At 45.9% G+C, this 22,930-nt stretch overlaps 2 protein-coding genes and 2 non-coding genes across 4 annotated transcripts; 1 reads left to right on the plus strand and 3 right to left on the minus strand.

Annotated features, from left to right (window-relative positions):
• Positions 1-4,338: 4,338 nt before the first annotated feature.
• On the minus strand, positions 4,339-4,412 carry TRNAR-UCG (transfer RNA arginine (anticodon UCG)). Its single transcript has one exon. It is a non-coding gene; the product is annotated as a tRNA-Arg (tRNA).
• Positions 4,413-4,517: 105 nt separating this feature from the next.
• LOC109787607 (UDP-glucuronic acid decarboxylase 1) lies at positions 4,518-12,128 on the plus strand. Its single transcript, XM_020346143.4, has 7 exons — positions 4,518-5,226; positions 5,444-5,591; positions 10,334-10,413; positions 11,024-11,107; positions 11,199-11,273; positions 11,400-11,492; positions 11,607-12,128. Exons 1-7 carry the CDS (start codon positions 4,657-4,659, stop codon positions 11,796-11,798), a joined length of 1,242 nt encoding a protein of 413 aa, XP_020201732.1. The 5' UTR covers positions 4,518-4,656; the 3' UTR covers positions 11,799-12,128.
• A 191-nt stretch (positions 12,129-12,319) lies between these two features.
• Positions 12,320-13,557, minus strand: LOC109731411 (dirigent protein 9). Its single transcript, XM_040387269.2, is given in 2 exon segments — positions 12,320-12,625; positions 12,627-13,557. Coding segments are annotated over 2 exon segments (948 nt in total). The 5' UTR covers positions 13,427-13,557; the 3' UTR covers positions 12,320-12,477.
• A 526-nt stretch (positions 13,558-14,083) lies between these two features.
• On the minus strand, positions 14,084-21,074 carry LOC109787596 (uncharacterized). The gene is made up of 5 exons (XR_005754570.3): positions 20,670-21,074; positions 18,578-18,633; positions 15,604-17,580; positions 15,109-15,373; positions 14,084-15,026 (listed from the first exon to the last, which is right to left on the minus strand). It is a non-coding gene; the product is annotated as an uncharacterized protein (transcript).
• Between the last annotated feature and the right edge of the window lie 1,856 nt (positions 21,075-22,930).

The following is a 22,930-nucleotide window of genomic DNA, read 5'->3' on the forward strand; positions in this document are numbered from 1 at the left end:
GCATAGCAACGAGAGGGGGAGAGTGTGTCGACGTACCCTCATAGACCGAAAGCGGAAGCGTTAGTTTAACACGGTTGATGTAGTCGAACGTCTTCTTGATTCGACCGATCAAGCACCGAACGTACGGCACCTGCGAACGTACGGCACCTCCATCTTCTTGATGTAGTCGAACGCGGTTGATGACGTCCCTCGAACTCTTGATCCAGCAAAGTGTCGAGGGAGAGTTTCGTCAGCATGATGGCGTGGTGACGGTGATGGTGAAGTGATCCGCGCAGGGCTTCGCCTAAGCACTACGTGAATATGACCGGAGGCGTAAACTGTGGAGGGGGGCGCCGCTCACGGCTAACAATGTTTGTTGTGTGTTCTAGCGGTGCCCCCCTCTCATATATATAGGTTGGAGGGGAGGAGAGGCAGCCAAGGGGGCACCCCAAGTAGGAGGAATCCTACCTGGGGTCCTCCCAATTCGGCCTCCCCCTTTCCTATTCCTATTCGGAGTAGGAAGGGAAGAGGGGGAAGAGGGGGAAGAGGGAATCCTATTCCCTTTTTCCTTTCCTTCTTTCCCTTTCCTTCTCCAATTTGGCCAGCCCATATGGGGGGGCGCACCAGCCCCTTTGTGGCAGGTGTGTTTCCCCTCTTGGCCCATTAGGCCCACATAGCTTGTCGGGGGTTGCCCGGAACCCCTTCCGGTGACCCGATACGTACCCGCTACCCCCAGAACACTTTCGGTGTCCGAATACTATTGTCCTATATATGAATCTTTACCTCTCGACCATTTCGAGACTCCTCGTTATGTCTGTGATCTCATCCGGGACTCCGAACAACATTCAGTCACCAAATCACATAACTCATATAATACAAAATCGTCATAGAACGTTAAGCGTGCGGACCCTACGGGTTCGAGAACTATGTAGACATGACCGAGACACCTCTCCGGCCAATAAACAATAGCGGAACCTGGATGCTCATATTGATTCCTACATATTCTACGAAGATCTTTATCGGTCAAACCGTAATGACAACATACGTTATTCCCTTTGTCATCGGTATGTTACTTGCCCGAGATTCGATCGTCGGTATCTTCATACCTAGTTCAATCTCGTTACCGGCAAGTCTCTTTACTCGTTCCGTAATGCATCATCCCGCAACTAACTCATTAGTCACATTGCTTGCAAGGCTTATCATGATGTGCATTACCGAGAGGGCCCAAAGATACCTCTCCGATACTCGGAGTGACAAATCCTAATCTCGATCTATGCCAACCCAACAAACACCTTCGGAGATACCTTTAGAGCATCTTTTTAATCACCCAGTTACGTTGTGACGTTTGATAGCACACAAGGTATTCCTCCGGTATCCGGGAGTTGCATAATCTCATAGTCAAAGGAATATGTATATGACATGAAGAAAGCTATAACAATAAAACTTAACGATCATTATGCTAAGCTAACTTATGGGTCTTGTCCATCACATCATTCTCCTAATGATGTGATCCCATTCATCAAATGACAACACATGTCTATGGTTAGGAAACCTAACCATCTTTGATTAACGAGCTAGTCTAGTAGAGGCTTACTAGGGACACTGTGTTTTGTCTATGTATCCACACATGTATCAAGTTTCCGGTTAATACAATTCTAGCATGAATAATAAACATTTATCATGATATAAGGAAATATAAATAACAACTTTATTATTGCCTCCACGGCATATTTCCTTCAAGTAATGCATATAAAACATCCAAAATAGATAATATAATATCATGAAACAATAAATATATATATATACGTTGGAGACGTATCAACGGTTGGCTAGATTTTCTCGGATCTCTTGACTGCACGCAGTGGAGATGGAAAAATTGTCCAAAAACTTTACAAGGGCAATATCAGTGCCATGTTAAAAAAAACCACCATCATTCTTGGAGCAGTTGCAACGCAAGACATCTAGATTTGCATGTTCTCTTTGACATGCCCGAGTCTCACAATGACATCAATGTGTTGCAACAGTCTCCATTGTTTGTTAGGCCGACTAAAGGGCGGGCTCCTCCTTTCAACTATACTATTAATGGCCATCAGTACAACACGGGCTACTATATGGTTGACGGTATTTATCATTCAAGGCCATCTCTGAGCTAGTTGGTTAGAAATAAGGAGCTATAAAGGATGTGGAGAGGGCATTTGGAGTGCTCTAGGCTCGTTTGCAGTTGTTCGTGAACCTGCTAAACAATGGGATCCGCACACCTTATGGGGGGTGATGGCATGTTGTGTGATCATGCACAACATGATCTTGGAGGATGAGGGTGAAGATGTTACCACACCTCTTGAAATTTGAAACATGTGTGATCCTATCCAACTTCCAAATCAGAATTCGGCCATGTTTGATGAGTTTATTCATATGCATCAACAAATTCGGCATCGGGCAACTCATGACATCTGAAGGAAGATTTGATTGAGCATACGTGGACGGTTAAAGGGGCAAATAGAACATATGCGCTAGTGGAAATCAAGTTTGAACTAATTTAATTTGAAAACTTAGTTGGATTGTAATATTTAAATTAGGACTACGATCGCATTAGAATTTTTTTAACCGCCTACGATTTGGTATGATGTTATTTCGAAGCTTGTAGCCTTTAAAAAAGAGGTGGAAGATTTAGGGGACATGATTGGATGGTCTATTCCCGCATCACTATCCGCGGATTGGTCCAGACCATTCCACGGACGGATGCCGGGTCTGATTTGAGGGCTAGCAGTTCAGATACCCTAACATGATAAAAGTCCGGGACTAAAAACTTAGAGCATATGGACTTGGCAAACCCGGTCCCGTAAACATTCGCGGATGCCCCCGGACGTGGCCGTGGACAACATGAACAACGTCTCATATCTTTTGTCGGACGACCACACTCGTCATATCAAAACCTTCAAATCCATGCAATCTATGCACGTGGACCGTATAGCGTAAATTGTTCACAATGCAACAAAGCAAAATAAATCACAATTGAACAATCTGTACATGCCAAATTGAAATTCAACGTCTAGTTCACGACTGGACAATATGTGGTGGCGTGGTACAAATTATTTCCAGTTACTTCAATGAAAGATTTCAGAAACAAAAAAAAAGAGAGTAAGATTTAAAAAATACATGTTGAAGCTATATGTGGCAGCATGGTAAAAATGATTTCCAGCTGCTTCAACGAAAGATTTCAAAAAACAAGTTGTCTTGAAATATATCTTGAAGCTATATGTGGTGGCGTGGTACAAATTATTTCCAGTTACTTCAATGAAAGATTTCAGAAAAAAAAAAGAGAGAGAGTAAGATTTCAAAAATAGCCGACCACAGTACAATATGATAATCACTCGTCGGACGTCATCCGTGCCGCGCCCCCGCTGGCACTCTCTAAGCATGCTTGAGAGCTACTAGTTGTGTTCGCGTGATGCAAATTAGTGTTAGATAGTTTGCAAGTCGTCTGGAAATATATATTCAAGCTATATGTGGCGGCGTGGTACAAATTATTTCCAGCTGCTTCAACGAAAGATTTCAAAAAACAAGTTGTCTTGAAATACATCTTGAAGCTATATGTGGCAGCATGGTAAAAATGATTTCCAGCTGCTTCAACGAAAGATTTCAAAAAACAAGTTGTCTTGAAATATATCTTGAAGCTATATGTGGTGGCGTGGTACAAATTATTTCCAGTTACTTCAATGAAAGATTTCAGAAACAAAAAAGAAAAAGAAAAAAAGAGAGAGTAAGATTTAAAAAATACATGTTGAAGCTATATGTGGCAGCATGGTAAAAATGATTTCCAGCTGCTTCAACGAAAGATTTCAAAAAACAAGTTGTCTTGAAATATATCTTGAAGCTATATGTGATGGCGTGGTACAAATTATTTCCAGCTACTTCAATGAAAGATTTCAGAAAAAAAAGAGAGAGTAAGATTTCAAAAATAGCCGACCACAGTACATCTTGAAGCTATATGTGGCAGCATGGTAAAAATGATTTCCAGCTGCTTCAACGAAAGATTTCAAAAAACAAGTTGTCTTGAAATATATCTTGAAGCTATATGTGGTGGCGTGGTATAAATTATTTCCAGTTACTTCAGTGAAAGATTTCAGAAAAAAAAAGAGAGAGTAAGATTCAAAAATAGCCGACCACAGTACATCTTGAAGCTATATGTGGCAGCATGGTAAAAATGATTTCCAGCTGCTTCAACAAAAGATTTCAAAAAAACAAGTTGTCTTGAAATATATCTTGAAGCTATATGTGGTGGCGTGGTACAAATTATTTCCAGTTACTTCAGTGAAAGATTTCAGAAAAAAAAAAGAGAGAGTAAGATTCAAAAATAGCCGACCACAGTGGGAGTCGAACCCACGACCTTCTGATCCGAAGTCAGACGCGCTAATCCACTGCGCTATGCGGTCTTCAATGACATTTCTAACACGATAACATTTTAGTACTAGAATATCAATGGGTGAGTCGCTAATGTCTACAGGTGGAAGGGCAAAGAACGTTTCGACGCACGTGCGGCATCTGCGGGGAGCAGGCCACCACAGCGTTCCACGCCCACATCACACGTGCCGCCTCCTCAGTCCGCCCCCCTCACTCTCGCCTACTCCCTCCGCGCCCGCCGGCGAGCGGATCCGCCGCCGCCGCCGCCGTCTGACCATGAAGCAGCTCCACCGGCAGCCCAGCCTCAGCAAGCAGCACCGCCCGCACCACCGCGCCTCCCTCTCCCGCTCCCTCGCCTCCTACCTCCTCCGCGAGCACCGCCTCCTCTTCGTCCTCCTCGGCTTCCTCCTCGCCTCCTCCTTCTTCCTCCTCTACCCCGCCCTCGCCCCGCACCCCATCTCCCTCTCCTCCTCCGCCTACGCCGCCACCACCACTTCTGCCATCAGAAACCCCCGCGTCTTCTCCTTCTCCACCGCCAACGCCTCGCCCCGCCGCCTCCCCGTCGGCGTCCGCAAAAAGCCCCTGCGGGTGGTCGTCACCGGGGGCGCCGGCTTCGTCGGCAGCCACCTCGTCGACAAGGTCCTCGCCCGCGGGGACAGCGTCATCGTCGTCGACAACTTCTTCACGGGCCGCAAGGAAAACGTCGCGCACCACCTCGCCAACCCTCGCTTCGAGCTCATCCGCCACGATGTCGTCGAGCCCATCCTCCTCGAGGTCGACCAGATCTACCACCTCGCCTGCCCCGCCTCCCCCGTCCACTACAAATTCAACCCAATCAAGACCATCATATCCTTTTCTTCCATTTCCACTGTAAATGTTCGAGTTTGTTTGCTTTTATGTATTCAACTTGCGTATATAGAAAGGATTGCTTAAATACTAGTAGTAGGTCAATAATGGCCTAGGAAAGTTGAAATGTTGTGCCTGCATTGCCCAAAAAACCTAGAGTTTTCTGTAGTTTTTGTTTCGATACTGCTCCTAATAGGTTCCTTAACTGATAACGCACAAGACCAATGTGATGGGGACATTGAACATGCTGGGACTGGCGAAGAGGGTCGGTGCCCGGTTCTTGCTCACCAGTACCAGTGAGGTGTACGGTGATCCTCTAGAGCATCCTCAGAAGGAGAGTTACTGGGGCCATGTCAATCCCATAGGTGTGCTCATTTTATCTGGAAGATAGTATATAACATTTCTCATGCGCAACAAGCCAAATAGTACTATATCTCAACTGTTAGAGTTATATTTATATAGCCATGTAGCCTTTTGTCTTTACCCCATTGTATAAGGGGTTTTCTGCATATTACCTGCACCTGTACATGTATATATACTGGCCTATGGCCCCATGGGAATACAAGTTGCATATTTCCTAACATGGTATTAGAGCCCTAGGTTTTTTTTTTCGCACGCGCAACTCGTGCTCTTCGATCCAATTTCTGGCGTCGGTTGCCGCTGCTCCTCTCTCCGGCCGACTGCTGCTGCTCATCTGTGTACGCACAACCACAACTCTCCTGATCGCCGTTGTGTTCGTCCGCACCCGATTCTCCGTTGGCCGCTGCTGCCCCGATCCATCTGCCTGTCCGGATCGGGTCGCCTCGATCCACTCCCCGCCTGCTGGGTCACCCGCCGCAGCCCAAGACGTGCAGTCTGAGGTGTTCGCCCGCTGCTGCCGTTCCTGGCCTCCAGCCCCAGCTCTTTTCTTCGTCAAAAACAAAGGAGCGTACTGCTCCTACCTGGTGCTGCTACGTGTTGTCTCCTCAGTTCCTCTCGATCTGGTGGTGTACGTGCTCCTACGCGGTGCTACTACTGCTCCTTGGTGCTGCGTGGTGCCTCAGCCGCCGATTGTCAGAGTAAAAAAAAACTCCTCGAGTATGCATCTCTCTGGTTGCCAGATGACTGTTGACGGTGTTCCCTACATTGATCCCGTCTCGCACATGTGCCGTCTCTCGGTGCTTGGTGCTCCTCCGTTGTTTCCTCGGAGTTCTACAGCCGATGGTGATGGTTGCTTTATGTCGACTTCTACAGACAGTCACTATTCAACGACTCCTCTTGCAACCTCCGCACATGGTGTTTGTCGCTCTACACCGACTTCTCTCACGACTTTCACCGGCTGTGCTGGTACATATGACTCCATCGACACGCGCCTTCCCTTGGCGCTTGGGGCTTGTCTACATGCACCCTCGTCTTCTTCATCGGCCTCTACAGACGATGATGTTTATGCTACACCGCCTCTAGCGGCTTCCACGGGTGCATCTTCGTCCACCTCTTCAGTTGAGCTCCTGACTGAGCAGGAGATTGCGCGACTTCGATACCTGCTAGCCGCTTCCTCTGGTTCTTCACCGACGGGTTCTGCTGGTTCTGCTACCGACTCTTCTGGCAATGTGAGACCACCTTCAACACAGTCAGGTACATCTCCGTGGATTCTTGATACTGGAGCATCTTTTCATATGACTCCTGATTCATCCACTTTGTCTTCTATTTGAGCTCTCGATTCTCATGTTCATGTTGTTACTGCTGATGGTACCTCCTTCCCGGTTAATGGTCGAGGCATTCTTAGCACTTCGTCTTTTCATGTTCCTGATGTTGCTCATGTTCCTCGACTTACCATGCAGCTTATTTCCGGTGGTCAGATTGTTGACTCTGGTTGTCGGGTCATTCTTGACTTTGACTCATGTTCTGTTCTAGACCGTTCCACCGGTGCTCTCCTTGGTGCTGGCCCACGGCGCCGTGACTCTCAGGGTCTCTGGGAGCTTGACTGGCTTCACCTTCCCTCCGCTGCCACCACCGCCAGTCTTTCCCCCTCTGTTGCCTTGTCTACCAGCTCTTTTCAGCAGTGGCATCATCGCCTTGGTCACTTGTGTGGCTCTCGTCTCTCATCCTTAGTTCGACGTGGTCTTCTTGGATCCATCTCCGGCGGTGTGTCTTTAGATTGTCAGGGTTGTCGGCTTGGTAAACAAGTCCAGTTACCTTATCCTCATAGCGACACTGTGTCTCAGCGTCCTTTTGACCTTGTTCACTCCGATGTCTGGGGTCCAGCTCCATTTGCCTCGAAAGGAGGTCATCGCTACTATATTATCTTTATAGATGATTTCTCTCGATACACCTGGATATATTTTATGTCTTCTCGTAGTGAGGTGTTATCTATCTATAAGCGTTTTGCTGCCATGGTTCACACTCAGTTCTCTACTCCTATTCGTGTTTTCCGTGTTGACTCTGCTGGAGAGTATATCTCTAAGATGTTGCGTGGAGTCCTTGTTGAGCAGGGTACTCTTGCCCAGTTCTCTTGTCCCGGTGCTCATGCTCAGAATGGCGTGCCTGAGCGCAAGCATCGTCACCTTCTTGAGACGGCTCGTGCGATGATGATTGCCGCCTCTCTTCCGCCTCATTTTTGGGCCGAGGCTATCTCCACTTCCGCCTATCTCATCAACCTTCAGCCGTCCGCTGCTTTGCAGGGTGGCGTTCCTTTCGAGCGTCTCTTTGATCGTTCTCCCGATTACTCAGCACTTCGTTTGTTTGGTTGTGTTTGCTATGTTCTTCTTGCCCCTCGTGAATGCACCAAACTGACCGCTCAGTCTGTTGAGTGTGTCTTCTTAGGCTATAGTGACGAGCATAAGGGCTATCATTGTTGGGATCCTATCGGTCGTCGGATGCGTATTTCTCGGGATGTAACTTTTGATGAGTCTCGTCCTTTCTACCCGCATCCATCTTCCTCGACCTTTTCAGTGGAGGATATCTCTTTCCTCACTTTTCCTGACACGCCTCCCTCTGTGCCCAGTATTCCTATTCCTCGTCCTGCTGTTGCAGATCCGACGCCATCCTCTCCTATGGATTCTTCCCCTCCCTCATCGCATGACTCCCCACCTTCATCACCGACACATTTCCCATCTCCACCTTCATCACCGATACCTTCCCCTTCTCCACCTTCATCATCGCTACATTCCCCGTCTCCACCTCCAGTGATTCCACCTCTTCCCTCCTTCCCTTTTCATTATACTCGTCATCCACGTGTTGTGGATAAATCCACTGACGTGCCATCTACTTCTGGTGCGTCATCCTCCTCATCCCAGCCGACTTATGGTCTTCGGGCTCGGCCTCGCCCTCCCCATGACCGCTACTCTCCTAGTCGATATGCTCTTTCGGCTGTACTTGAGCCTACGTCTTATCGCGATGCTGTTATTCATCCTGAATGGCAGTTTGCGATGGCAGAGGAGCTTGCTGCTCTTGAGCGCACTGGCACATGGGATCTTGTTTCTCTTCCTCCCGGTGTTCGTCCCATCACTTGTAAGTGGGTCTACAAGGTTAAGACTCGCTCTGATGGTTCTCTTGAGCGTTACAAAGCTCGTCTTGTGGCTCGTGGTTTTCAGCAGGAGCATGGTCGTGATTACGATGAGACATTTGCTCCTGTGGCCCATATGACCACTATCCGCACACTTCTCGTTGTGGCCTCTATTCGCCATTGGTCTGTTTCTCAGCTTGATGTTAAGAATGCCTTTCTTAATGGTGAGCTGCGTGAGGAGGTATACATGCAGCCCCCACCTGGGTATTCTATTCCTGATGGCATGGTCTGTCGTCTTCGTTGCTCTCTCTATGGCCTTAAGCAAGCCCCTCGCGCCTGGTTTGAGCGTTTTGCCTCTGTGGTGACTGCCGCTGGTTTTTGAGCGAGTGATCATGATCCAGCGTTGTTTGTCCACATTTCCGCTCGTGGTTGGACTCTTCTCCTTCTCTATGTTGATGACATGATCATCACTGGCGACGACCCTGAGTATATTGCCTTTGTGAAGGCCCGTCTTAGTGAGCAGTTTCTGATGTCTGATCTTGGCCCTCTTCGCTACTTTCTTGGGATCGAAGTCTCTTCTACCTCTGATGGCTTTTTTATTTCCCAGGAAAAGTATATCCAGGATCTTCTTGCTCGTGCTGCTCTCACTGATGAGCGCACTGTTGATACTCCCATGGAGCTCAATGTTCACGTCCGTGATACTGATGGTGACCCCTTGTCTGATCCGACGTGTTATCGTCATCTTGTTGGGAGTCTTGTCTATCTAGCTGTCACTCGACCGGATATATCTTATCCGGTCCATATTCTGAGTCAGTTTGTCTCTGCTCCCACTTCGGTTCATTACAGTCACCTCCTTCGTGTTCTCCGATATCTTTGAGGCACGATCTCTCACCGTCTGTTCTTTCCTCGCTCCGGTTCATTACAGCTTTAGGCCTATTCAGATGCTACGTGGGCTAGTGATCCCTCGGATCGCCGTTCACTTTTTGCTTACTGTGTTTTTCTTGGTGGTTCACTCATTGCCTGGAAGACGAAGAAACAGACTGCAGTTTCCCGTTCGAGTGCAGAGGCTGAGTTGCGAGCTATGGCTCTTTTGACGGCAGAGGTGACTTGGTTACGGTGGTTGCTTCAGGATTTTGGTGTTTCTGTCACTACACCTACTCTTCTACTATCTGACAGTACAGGTGCTATTAGCATTGCGCGTGACCCTGTGAAGCATGAGCTCACCAAGCATATTGGTGTTGATGCTTTTTATGTGCGCGCTGGTGTGCAGGATCGGGTTATTGCTCTTCAGTATGTGCCTTCCGAGTTACAGTTGGCGGATTTCTTTACGAAGGCCCAAACTAGAGCACAGCATGGCTTCTATCTCTCCAAACTCAGTGTTGTTTATCCACCATGAGTTTGAGGGGGGGTGTTAGAGTTATATTTATATAGCCATGTAGCCTTTTGTCTTTACCCCATTGTATAAGGGGTTTTCTGCATATTACCTGCACCTGTACATGTATATATACTGGCCTATGGCCCCATGGGAATACAAGTTGCATATTTCCTAACATCAACCACCACCCGTTTCTGTCTGCCCACTCCACTGCGTTTTGATATGTGTCATTTTGTGGCAATGTGCAGGTGTAAGGAGTTGTTACGACGAGGGAAAGAGAACAGCAGAAACTCTGACCATGGATTACCATCGTGGTGCTGGTGTTGAGGTAAAGCTGTAGTTGCTGAATTGTGGTCTCAGTCAAACTATAGACTTCCTTGTTGGCAATGTCATGTGTTGCCTAAATTTAATTGCATAGGGCCCCTCAATATATATTAATTGTGTGTCTCAAAACTTGTTTTATGATATGGTAAGATGTGCAATAAAACCGGGCAGAAATCATTATATATCTACCTGCAAAAAAAATCATTATGTATCTGAGATGGTATTAATAGGTGATGTTTCAGTAATTTCCTTTTTGAGTAAGTGAACTTGAGAGGGCCCAAATGCCAAATATTGGACCCATGTGCTTCATGCTGTCTGTGTATGTTTATATGTACTACACTTTGGGCAATCATGGGCAAGAGAGATTGTGCCATGTGTCTGTTGATATTTTTTGCCAGAAAAAAGTACCTTTGTGATTGGTTTGAGTAGAAGGTCTTCTCTTGAGTTTTTTAAATGAACATTCAAGGTATTGCTTACATATTTTTAACTGGACGGAGTGAATCAAAGAGGGACAGTACATTTGGCAAGATTCTGCTTATGAGTTGCTTTATCTGTGTTCTATTACTGTCTTACACATCTTAAAGATCAAATTTGACAAGGGAACTTTCCTTCAGGTTAGAATTGCTCGCATATTCAACACGTACGGCCCTCGTATGTGTTTAGATGATGGCCGGGTTGTTAGCAACTTTGTTGCACAGGTTTGTCTTAATTCATAGCTCTTATTCTTACAAAAGGAGGACTACCATGTAAGTTTGGCATTACTCAATATCCATTGTCTCTCATTTCCAGACTTTGCGAAAACAACCAATGACGGTTTATGGTGATGGAAAGCAAACAAGAAGCTTTCAATATGTTTCGGATTTGGTACTTGACTTGTTCATTTTTCCTTGTCTAAATGTGGAAGCAGCAACTTCTGTTTTGTTGTTCAAAACTGCACCGATGCCTTATGCATTCAAATCTTAAAATCTTTAACCATCTGTTAATTTGTAGGTTGATGGGTTGATAACTCTGATGGAAAATAAGTACACTGGACCTTTCAACTTGGGAAACCCTGGGGAGTTTACCATGTTGGAGCTTGCTCAGGTCTGACCTTGATACTGAAACTGACTGACCTCCACTTCTTGTTTGAACATAAAGTGGATTTTTTAATATATTTTTTGCCTATATGGAATAACGTTTCCGCACTATATTCCACAGGTAGTGAAAGAGACAATTGACCCAAGTGCGCGTGTTGAATTTAAACCCAACACCGCCGATGATCCGCACATGAGAAAACCTGACATCTCAAAGGCCAAATCTCTTCTCAATTGGGAGCCAAAAGTCTCTCTGAAGCAAGGCCTGCCACGTATGGTTTCGGACTTCCAGAAACGCATCTTGGATGAGAAATGAGGGGCAGGAGTTACCGAAGTCGGATCTGTATTATACTTCACACGGAGCGTTTTTAGTGCCTTGGCAAGCTCGGCTGCAGGCGTATAGATTACAGATAGCTTACCCAGGATTCTTCTTCCAGGCAACTCTTTAGTGACATGACATGCGTTACTTGATTTTAGTTTCATTGATACATAAGTTTTGTCTCGGAAATCAGAATCATGTGATCATGTTCTTGTCAACTCCTTAGGCTTTCAGAGAACAGTGGTAGAAATTTACATAAATACAGAGTTTTTTTTTGCTTAAATTCTACTCCCTTCATACCATAATATAAGAGTGTTTTTTATACTACAGGGAGTAGTATTCTGGCACCCATTTGTTTTGTGTTTATAGGAGTTCATGCTACTCTGCTTTTGGTGTGGTTTGTGTTCTGTAACTCATCCAAATAGTTCAGTTTTTCAGGATTTCATTTCATGTGAAATGCATAGCCGTGTTATGGTAGTTTTCTTCATAAAATATGCATAAATATACTTAGTTTTCTTCATAAAATATGCATAAATACACCAGTACTTAGTTTGCATTACATATAGGAGTGTTATGGTAGCAAAATGCATAGGCCGTGAAATTCAGATTACAAATGTTCAGCGCGACGGCAGAGCATCATATAATCTGATACCACTAGTTAGGGAAGCAGCTCAGCTCAGGAGAGGTGAATATCGAACTGGAGGAGGCTGTCGACGCCGTCGGTGGCGTGCTGGTCGCCGGGGTGCAGTGTGCGGATGGCGGCGAAGCCCTTGGCGGTCTCGTACTTCCCTGTGCCGCCGATGACGGCGATGCGGGACTCTTGCCCCCGTCCGGTGCACCCCGAAGAAGCTGAGCGTGTCGCCGTGCGCTTCGCCGCCGAACAGGGCCGTCAGCACGACCGTCTTGCTGCTGCCGTCCTGCGAGCTCGCGACGTAGAACCCCTGCGCCCTGCCGACGGCCGCGGCGCCGAGCTCGTGGCCCCCGGCGAGCTCCTCGTCCACGACGGTGGTCATGCCGAAGAGGAGGTTCTGGGGCGTGGCGCCGCCGCCAGCGTTGACGGAGGGGATGGTGTTCTTGTAGCCGCCGTTGACGGCGTTGCCATTGCTCTGGACGAGGCTGTCGTAGGGGACGACGTTGTTGCTGCTGACCAGGTCGTCGGCGCTCGCCACCACCCCGGTCACCATGAGCGCTGACGGCTGCGACGAGCTGCCGAGGATGTCGTGCATGAAGAACGTCAGCGGGCTGTCGCCGGCGCCTGCAGCCACACCGGCTCCTAGGTTGGCCGTTGCACCAGCACCCGCGGCCGGAGCTACTCCTGCGGCGCCCGCGGCATCGGATGGCAAAGGCGACGCCGCCGCGGGCACCGGCACTACCACTGTGTCGACAGGCGGCTCGGTCGGCCCCGGCAACGGATCGGCCTCTACCGGAGGCGCGGCAGGATGCTCGTTGAGGACGCGGCCGGCGAATGCGCAGCTCGTCAGAGCAAGCGCGAGCATCATGCAGAGCGCCGCCTTGGCCATCTTGGTGCGTGCACGGAGGAGAGCAAGAACTCTGTTGGGAGGGCTGCTACACTCTCCAGGCGGGTTACTCGTAGCGGTGACTGCTGCTGATGTGCATGGATGCATGTTGGCTAGATTTATATTGGGATTTTGGATGTACAAAAGCAGTGGTGTTGTTGCAGGTGCAGGCCGCGGCACGGGTGGAGTTGTTGCTGCTGGGCGCCCTTGTGGTGTTGCAGTAGTTGCATCAGATAGCGTGCCCAAGGGATCTAATCTACTAATGGAGAAACGAGGAACAGTTGGAGAGCCGGATCACACACACCACATGCCCCAATGGCCAGGGCAACAGGCGAGGCATTGATCCGAGGAGTTGGTGGCAGAACCGGCGATGGGGCAGTGATCTGTTGAAGCAAATCGGCACGGCTGCAACCTGCAAGGGTTCACGTCCAAGCTGAGGTTGAAATTTGCCCAAGAAGCAGCAACCACAGATAGCATCACCCACAAGAGGCGCCAAAGAAGATGGAGCTCTCTTTTTTGCAACTAACAAAGGCATCATTTCATGTAACGCAGAGTCAAAACATACTACTCCCTCCGTTCCTAAATATTTGTCTTTCTAGAGGTTTCAACAAGTGACTACATACGGAGCAAAATGAGTGAATTTATACTCTAAAATATGTCTATATACATCCGTATGTGGTAACCATTTGAAATCTCTAGAAAGACAAATATTTAGGAACGGAGGGAGTAGTACCAAACAAGGAAGGCTAATGCATGCATGATCAATTCATACCAAAATTTCACATGTATACTCCATCACCGCCGAAAATCCACTGGTTTTCTCCAGTTGGGAGGGAAATAGGGGGAAAACCCTAGGCCACAGTTATTACAGCTAATACTTACAACCAGAAGATCCCTTCACTTGTAGGACGATTCGCTACAAACCTACAGCCACATCAGTTGCTCTAGGCATGAGAAATTTCCCGGAGTTCCATTCCAAATCATTGCCATCTTTCATCAGTAAAACACCAACCACCGCAAATGGCAATTGGTGCCAAACCATGGAACATTCTAGCCACAAAAGCTACACCAGATTATCTTGTCCCCAGGAACTCAGCAATGGTTTCCACCACAAGATCCTTAAGCAACATCCTCTCTATCTCGCCCCCAACAAGATCGATGCCATCCTCGGAGCCATGCCGCTCGAAGTCCATCATCAGCGGGTCGCCCTGGTTACCGTCCATCTCTTGCCGTATCTCGAACACCCTCTGCCACACATCAACGACAAACCCCTCCTGATCCCACCTGGATGAGAACCTTCGCAGCAACCCCTTTGACCCATGATGCACCAGAGAGGCTATCAGATCTGCAATGACGGTGTTTGTGAGCTCAAACAGGAGCATCCTCTCGGACGCCGGCCATAGAATGAGGCTGCTGTACTTGTTCTCAAGTATATCGTATATATCAGGGCCAGCAGGATATTCGGAAAAGCAGCGCACGTCGAGCAGCCCATCCTGGAAAGCGCCATCAATGCCCAATAAGGTGAGCATATCAAGCACATACGAGAAATCCCGTTCTTCTTCATCCACGAAAGCATGGGGTAGTATCTCCATTTCAGCAAGTGGCTCATCTGCCGAGGCAACCTCGTCCTCGCTCGCTGTAAGATGATCGGTGTCGTCTGCATCGTCTGTGGTCTCCGTCTTGAGAAGCTGAAGTTGCATTCGCAGTCCTGTAATATTACAGAAAGTCAAACTCAAGAGCTGAGAATTTAAAGGGAAGGTGAATAGGCAAAGAAAAACTCGACCACTTGCCTTGAAGATCGGCACTAATTTTCTCGAAATCTCCTGAGTAAACTTCTTCAGCATCCAAGGAAGATTCAAGAACAGACACTGGACTTGGCTGCTCATCATTGTTGGAGCTCACCGGAGATTCTGATCCTGTCGGGTGAATCCACGAGGCTTGATTGTCATTGTCAACACCATGATGGTGGTCAATCCCCACAGGAGATTCTGTTTCTGTTGGCGGATTAAACAGAGCTGCGTAAACATCATCCACATGATTTTCAATCCCCTCGGCCTGCAATAGAATACAATCAGAAGTTGGTAAACATGGCAATCGATAAATCAATTGAGCTTCCAGAATTATCAAAGAGCTGAAAGACCTGGTTGAGGGAAACAAGAGGGGGGAAAATGGGATATACATGTATAACAGAACCATATAAATTAATGTATATCCACAGGAATTTATTAAGGATACAAGAAAAAAACTGCATAATAAGCTAAAATTAGACGGTACATGCGATATACCTGAGCCAGCAGATTGTCAAAATTAGGAACATGAAGGCGGAAATCAAATGCTGTCGATGGCTGTTGATGCATGTGCTGATTCAGTTTAGCAGGAGAAAGAGGTTCTTTATTCTGTTGAAAAACTGCAGAACTGGTATCCAGATGACACACTCCATCTAATTCATGGCCAGAATTCACGGTATGTGCAAGTGTCTGTTCAGATGAATCTGGCATGTCAATAACATCTGGTGCTTCCTGAGAACTCACATGTATCTCACGGTCAATCAACGTTCTTCCCTCATCATCTGGGGCCACTTGATCTTCATCACCACGAAAAGGTGAACCTCCAACCAGGGATTTTCTTTGTCTACTATGACATGCGTATTCAGAATCATGGGGTCCTATTTTGAGAACATCTTTAAGCATAGAAAACTCATTTTGCCTACCCGTTCTTTTTCTGTTGCTCGACTTTTGAACTCCATGGTTAGAGAATGATGGAAGAGATTTAGACCTTGCTGAATTGCTTGGAGCTACACCTCTCCAACCATCCTTGCTGCTGATGCCAAGAGAATTGCTACACGAGACTGGCACTCTGTTTCGCTGCAGTTCTCCCTTTGGACATTTCTGGTATGACATTGTTTGGGTAGCAACTTCTGATGTTTCCTCGTCAGAGAGAACAAACATGTCTCCAAGCACGCCGAAGCCATTATTCTCAGGTTCTTGATGCTGAAATTGATGCGCTATCTTCCATCTGCTAGAGAGCTGTTTCTTTGCTTCATTTATGACTGATGTGTCATTTGAATATGCTGGCGAAGTGTTGAAGGTGGGAGAAGCCCAACCGTCACATAATTCAGAAGACCTATGGACTCTCTCCAAATTCTTGACCTTAGCAAGAGATGACACAAACTGTGAGCTTTCATCTGAGAAAATTGTGCTGGTGTCTGGTTGGAGAACACGGCCCCTAGCAGCTCTCATTTGTTTTGCAACCTCTCTAGCAATTTCTCTGGATCCCTTTTTTATATGGCCCGACGTTTCAGGATCGCCAGGGGATACTTGACACATGGACTCATCAGTATATGGACTCCACATGCCAGCACACTGGCATGCTGTGTGCCTTCTGTAATCAGAATGAGGGATTTCATGTGGTAGGCCGAAGGATCCTTCAAGGTCCTGAGCTTTCTCAAAGCATGGCTTCAGGACAACAATCCGTGTGGGACAAGCTCGTTTATCACTGATTTCCTGATGACTTGACCTTGATAGTTTCTGCCTCGATGAACCAGAGTCTTCTCTTGGGGATTGACTGGATAACTTAGTATGTGGTTTCCTCGTGGGGTATTTCACTTCATTTTGCTTGCGGAAAAAGCTTTCTGTATCATTATCATGTGAACAGATGTTGTCTGCATCAATAAATTGATTTCTTTTAGATGGCTTCAATATTGTAATGCAGTTTCCATTAGAGGAGGCAGAACCCAGATCGCGTTTTTCAAGAAATTCCAAAAGAAGATCCTTATTAGATACCAATGCATCAAGTGTCTCATTCAACTCTTCTGACATCTGAAGGGATTCATCTGTAGAAAGACGTTTTGCATCCATAAATTTGTGCCTTATGAAATCTAGATTAGCCTTCTCAGCTGCATCAAATCTGGAAGTTGTATTTCCATTTCTACCTCTTGGGCTTCGGTGTGCCTTTACTCCCATCACATCCATAACCTCAAAAACATCTTTGACCTCTGGCATCTCATCATTCTTTCTCCTCTGTGGAACATATCTATCATGAGAAATAAAAGATGGCGTCTTGTGTGCATGACTTCTGCTACTTCTGTGCTGGCTATGGGTCCCAGACGAGGTAGGGAGTGAATCAAGACCCATAAGTCTTCCTACAGCACCTGGTGAAGTATGCCTGGCATTGACATCTTTCGAGAACTCTTCATCTATTAGCTTTTTCATCGGTACACAGCTGGACTGTCTTGGTTTACTTTTCCTGATTTCCTTGTCAAGCTGAAAATACCAATCCATTAGTTAAACAATCAAATAACTGGGGCAAAAAAGTTTGATAGCAGAGGATAACTACAAAATTTTAGTGGATTTCTAAGGAGTTAAGCCACTTCTTTTGCAGTGATATCCAAAATAAGAGTTATAGAAAGTTATGGCTAGCTATTCCAAGATAAGTCACATATGGTAAAAACAGAAAAGGAACAAAATATGCACCCAAGATAGGTCACATAAGGTAAGCATATTTATCTTTATCTTTACTCTTATAAACATCTGAGTTCGTAGAGATCCGTTCACATTCACTGGCATTACCTCTTAGTTCATTTGAAAATTATCACAGTTGTCATCCATTAAGTAGAGGTTGTAAGTTATGTTTTGTTATATTGCAACAGTTTAAATGATTGCTCCATCAGTCCCTTACATTGCAAGGCACAAGCATTTTGCTCTGGATAAAAAAAATACTAATACAGGTTGAAAGGATCGTAAAATTATAGGTTTAGTAATTTTCACAAAATCAAGTACTTAATCCTTGAGAAATATGAATGTTGGGTATTAAAAAGGAGAAAGATTAAGTCTCTTGGTAGGGATTTCTCATAGTTCAACGTTATAAATCGTGTATCTTGGCTTTCTAGAACAGTTGAATTTCTAACTTACCATACTATTTTGTCACAAGTATACCTACATGGAATAGCAGAGCTATCGCTAGCTATAAGCTAAGGCAAATAAGGAGTCCATTTGCAGCCATAGCACCCGTCACTACTACAACAGAATAATCCTGCTATGGCCAACAGAATAACATGCACACATTTGAAGTAAACTCGATACTGCAGAGCGCACATCAATTGTTGATATTAGAGCAACACATGTAAACCAATTTAAGCACTCCAGTTTCATATCAGAGGGTTATAGTTAGTATCGCAGAAGAGAAAAGTGTGCATGTTTTAAGCTTTCTAGGTTAAATTATCATATGATATAGCTCTTTAGCTAAACACAGGTCACTCACCAGAGTGTGGGAGAGTATCCCAGAGTTACTTGCTTGTTTCCTCGATGACCCAGCCCCTGGTTTAAAGAGAAAAGAGACAGTAAACAATTTGTATAGCAACGAAAATTGGCAGAAGAAGCAATATGATATCATGGCAAGAAGAAGAAACTTCATGCCAAACTAAATTTTCTGCGAGGAAAGAGAAAAACAAAGGCCACATAGAGAGGAGTCTTCAGCTCCAGTTCACTGTTTTACTAGATCCGGGAAACGATGGCATATAGTAGGATGGAAATATACCTAGCACAAAATTACAAGCAAATATCTGGTAGAACAACAGCTCTTAAAAGAAAAGTACAAAGAGCTTCACCATGATGTCATTTCTTCGAATAGCTTCATGCAGTTTAATTTTTTAAAGTATAAGAAAATAAAAAATCAGAAGAACCTGCTTGTGTAGAAACATCATCGTAGTAAGTGTTGAACCCTGAGTAAAAATGTCTATGTGTGATGGGAGTCGATCAGAACTCAATGTAGAAACATAGCATGGAGTTTTCTGATTACCTTCAAATTAAATAAAATGATTGTGTTGGACTATGTAGGATTCAGTGTCTACTGGTGAAACCTGGGGGTTACATACCGTGTAACTGTGCTGAATAGCTAGTACTATGAAGTACTACCTCTGTTTCTAAATGTAATTGAACTGTCAAAACGTCTTACATTTAGGAAACAGAGGGTGTAACAATTAGTGCCTTAAAAAAGTACTCCCACCGTCCCATAATATAAGAGCGTTTTTGACACTAGTGTTTTTTGACACTACACTAGTGTCAAAAACGCTCTTATATTATGGGACGGAAGGAGTAAAAATTAGTGTTTCGTCGTATGGAGCACACAATATTTACTTTGATTCAAGAGTGGCAGATTGAATTTGTACCAACCTTACTACTACTTCTTTTAGAACAAACGGTCAATTCATTCAGCATCGGGTAACCAACACAGAATAAGTTATGGCTCTTCTACAGGCTCAGACAAATTCAAACAAAGATTCTCTTGGTGATTAGAATAAGAAGCCCAGTGGTTAGAATAAGAAGGCCACTTGGCCATGAACCTGCACGGCGTCCGTCCAGCTGACATGGGGACACAAAAGACCATAATTTAATGCTTTTGCTTACAATAAATATCCAGCAAATTACGGGCAAATGAGGTTTCTTTGCGTGATCTGGTGGGAGTTGTCACATTTCCTCTACATGCCTCTAGAGGCTAGGGTGTAGGATCTTTAGGACCCACGCAGTCTACTACAGTTCATCCCGAAACAGTAAAGGACGGGGGAAACTGCATTTAATCACACGTCTGGTTTAGGGGGTAGCTTTTGTCCTAGAACTCCCACGGAACACCAGTGTAACTTCAAATTAAAGAAGAAGAAAGGAAGGAAGAAAAGATCTGTCCGCTACAACCATTTGAAATTCGAAACAAGAATCTTCTCTCTCCCAATAAAGGCTTGACTAAGACCTAAAGTACATGAGAAAGTTATTATGTCCCCGTCCGTTTGCTTAAAACAACAGGAATGTATGTAAAAAAGAAAAGTGCACAATATTTTACTGATTGCTTTAATATCTCTCTAAGAGCATACTAGAAAACTAATGAGAACCTACTCTTAATTATAAATTCTTTCTTCCGATTAGACAGCGAGCGCAGCCAAAGAAACGTCATTTTCAGTAATGATTAATCCGTGAAATCAGTATAAAACAAGAAAAAAGTGGGTAAAAACAGGGAATTTAATTCCGAAATATAAGCAAAACCTAAAGGAAATGGAGGATGCTAAATGTGCAAGCAAGCCCAAAGGTGCGGACGGAAGCACGAGAGAAGTAAAGCAATCCCCAATCTCTCGACGCGATAACACACGAGAGAGAACCAAAACCCCCTCAAAAACCTTCACCGTCAAGGATCAAACAAGGGACGACCTGAACGAAATCAAGTACGGGATCTCTATCGTATGGCCTCCAAACGAAAAGAAAAGGCCAAAGAATTACGCACCCAGAAAAAAAGAAGAAAAAACGGAGGAACGATTACAAGAAACCACTACTAGTACGGAACGAGACTGAACCACGCAAGCACGGACCATGGTGATCGGCGGAGTAGTCCCTCGAAGGGGCCGCGTCCCACTCGAACGGCCCGCCGACCTCTCCTCTGCGCCTCGATCTGCTGCGCCCGACGCTCGCCATGGCCGGCGCGGCCCTGGAGCCCGGACTCGGACGGTGCGGCGGCGGCGGCGACGGGGCAGCCGTTCATCCACCGCGGCGAGGGGCGCGGAGGGAGGCACGGAGAGCCGGAGCCAGGCCGGCGAATCGATCTGCGTGCTCGTGCGCGTGGGAGGGAGGGAGGGAGGGCGAGGTGTGGGGGGAAACGCAACGGGCTTCCCTGTTTTGTTTTCGCTCTGTGCCGCCGCTGCTCGCTAGCTGGAGTCTAACCACGCGACCTGTTCCACTGGCTGTTGTTTGTATCTTGCGGTTTCAGTTTCTGCTACAGCTCTCACACGCCTCCTCTCTCTCTCTCGTCACGGCAGTTCTATCTCTATCTATCTCCCATAATTAATTTCTGCATATTTTCGCCCTTTTGAGATATTTGCCCCGTATTAATTATCGTATATCTTCCCCTTTACACGATATTTGCCCCGTATTAATTATCGTATATCCGCGATATTTGTGTATCTTCGGTTGTATCGGTTGAACCCTTCTTATCGTATACTCCCTCCGTTCCTAAATATTTGTCTTTTTAGAGATTTCAAATGAACTATCATGTACGGATGTATATAAACATATTTTAGAGTGTAGATTCATTCATTTTGCTCCGTATGTAGTCACTTGTTGAAATCTCTAGAAATACAAATATTCAGAAACGGAGGAAGTATATATTTGTTCGTGAATACGCAAAGGTTGTGTATCTTTCCGTTGATAGAAAGGATGGTTTTACAGCATAAGATTGCGTACACTTGCTAACCATGTGCACATTAAGGCATGGTAGAGAGCAGTGGTGGAGCTTGCGGCCCAAACGTGGGCGGGCCAACAGGAAGAAAATATCGTATGGGCTACTGTTTTAAGGCCTGAGAGGAGATGTATACTGCATAAAATTTCATGGCTTAGGCAGGCCACGACCTATTCGGCCTTGCTGAAGCTCCGCCAGTGGTAGAGAGTGCAGAGCAAACAGACGGGTTTCTCATCCCCAACTAACTTTAGCTAACTCTCCGAGTTGATGCTCTTGATCCCGGTGGTGTCAGGCCCTAGCGTAAAGGCGCGCCTTGGACGCCGCTACGATCAAGTTCTTCATGTGGCTAGCGATGTAAAACCGATGTTGGATGGCTGATCGCCTAGCCCGTCATGGCCTCCCCCACGAGCCTATGTGCGCCTTCTGCGATCAGGAAGAAGGAACGATGCAACACTTGCTGGTGGGCTGCTATTTCTCGCGAGAAATTTGGCTCGAGATCCTAGGATGGGTTCGCTCCACGGCCAACCTACCCATTGGCGGCACGGATTTCCAATCCTGGTTGGCTACGTCTTGTGACCGAGCACCCGCTCCTGCTTGTAGAGGGTTCGCCTCCCTCATCATCCTCATCACCCGATGGCTCTGGAAACACCGGAATGGCTGCATCTTCGACGGCGATCGACCTTCAATACCCGCCTCTCCACCATCAACTTATCATATATAGATATCTAAGTTTGTTTCTATTTACATATTTTCATTGGATACCTGGATGTGATGAACTTCATTCTTGAAAATAATTAGAAGGCTCTATATGCATTCATATCTTTTTTTAAGATTTATGACGAAAAAAGCCCACCTTAACAAAGTGGTATGATAGTATCATATTATAGGGGGTATATGCTTACGGCGTTGGCAGACGAAAAATGTGAGGAGATGTTGGTCTAAAACCAGAAAAAACTGTGACAAGGCCAAAGTCATGCGATGTAACCCTAGGCAAAGCCGAAAAAATTGCACGAAGACCTTGAGGATCATTTTATAAAAGGAGTGTGAGAGCACATGTGCCGGAGGAGAACATCGACAGCGATATTAGGGGTGATAGGCGTTCGCAGCAGTAGGTCTTCAGTGAAAACCTCGACATTCCTACTTTTCCAAATATTCATGGCAGTGGCGCGCGCACAGTCAATGCAAGCAAACTTATGGCCGACCGAGGTTGCATCAAGGTCACTCACTGCCAGGGAGGACGGCCTCCCAAGGGCAAATAAGTGCATGCACATTCATAATCATAGTTGCGCAATAAATGAATTTGTTAAGATTATTAGTGGTTGTTGATGATAGATAGTTATACGATGTTATATTACTCAACTTTGAAGTACTGCCAAAATGTCGCTTGAGAAACGACAT

The sequence above is a fragment of the Aegilops tauschii genome, chromosome 4 (genome assembly GCF_002575655.3).
Source record: "Aegilops tauschii subsp. strangulata cultivar AL8/78 chromosome 4, Aet v6.0, whole genome shotgun sequence".
NCBI lineage: Eukaryota > Viridiplantae > Streptophyta > Magnoliopsida > Poales > Poaceae > Aegilops > Aegilops tauschii.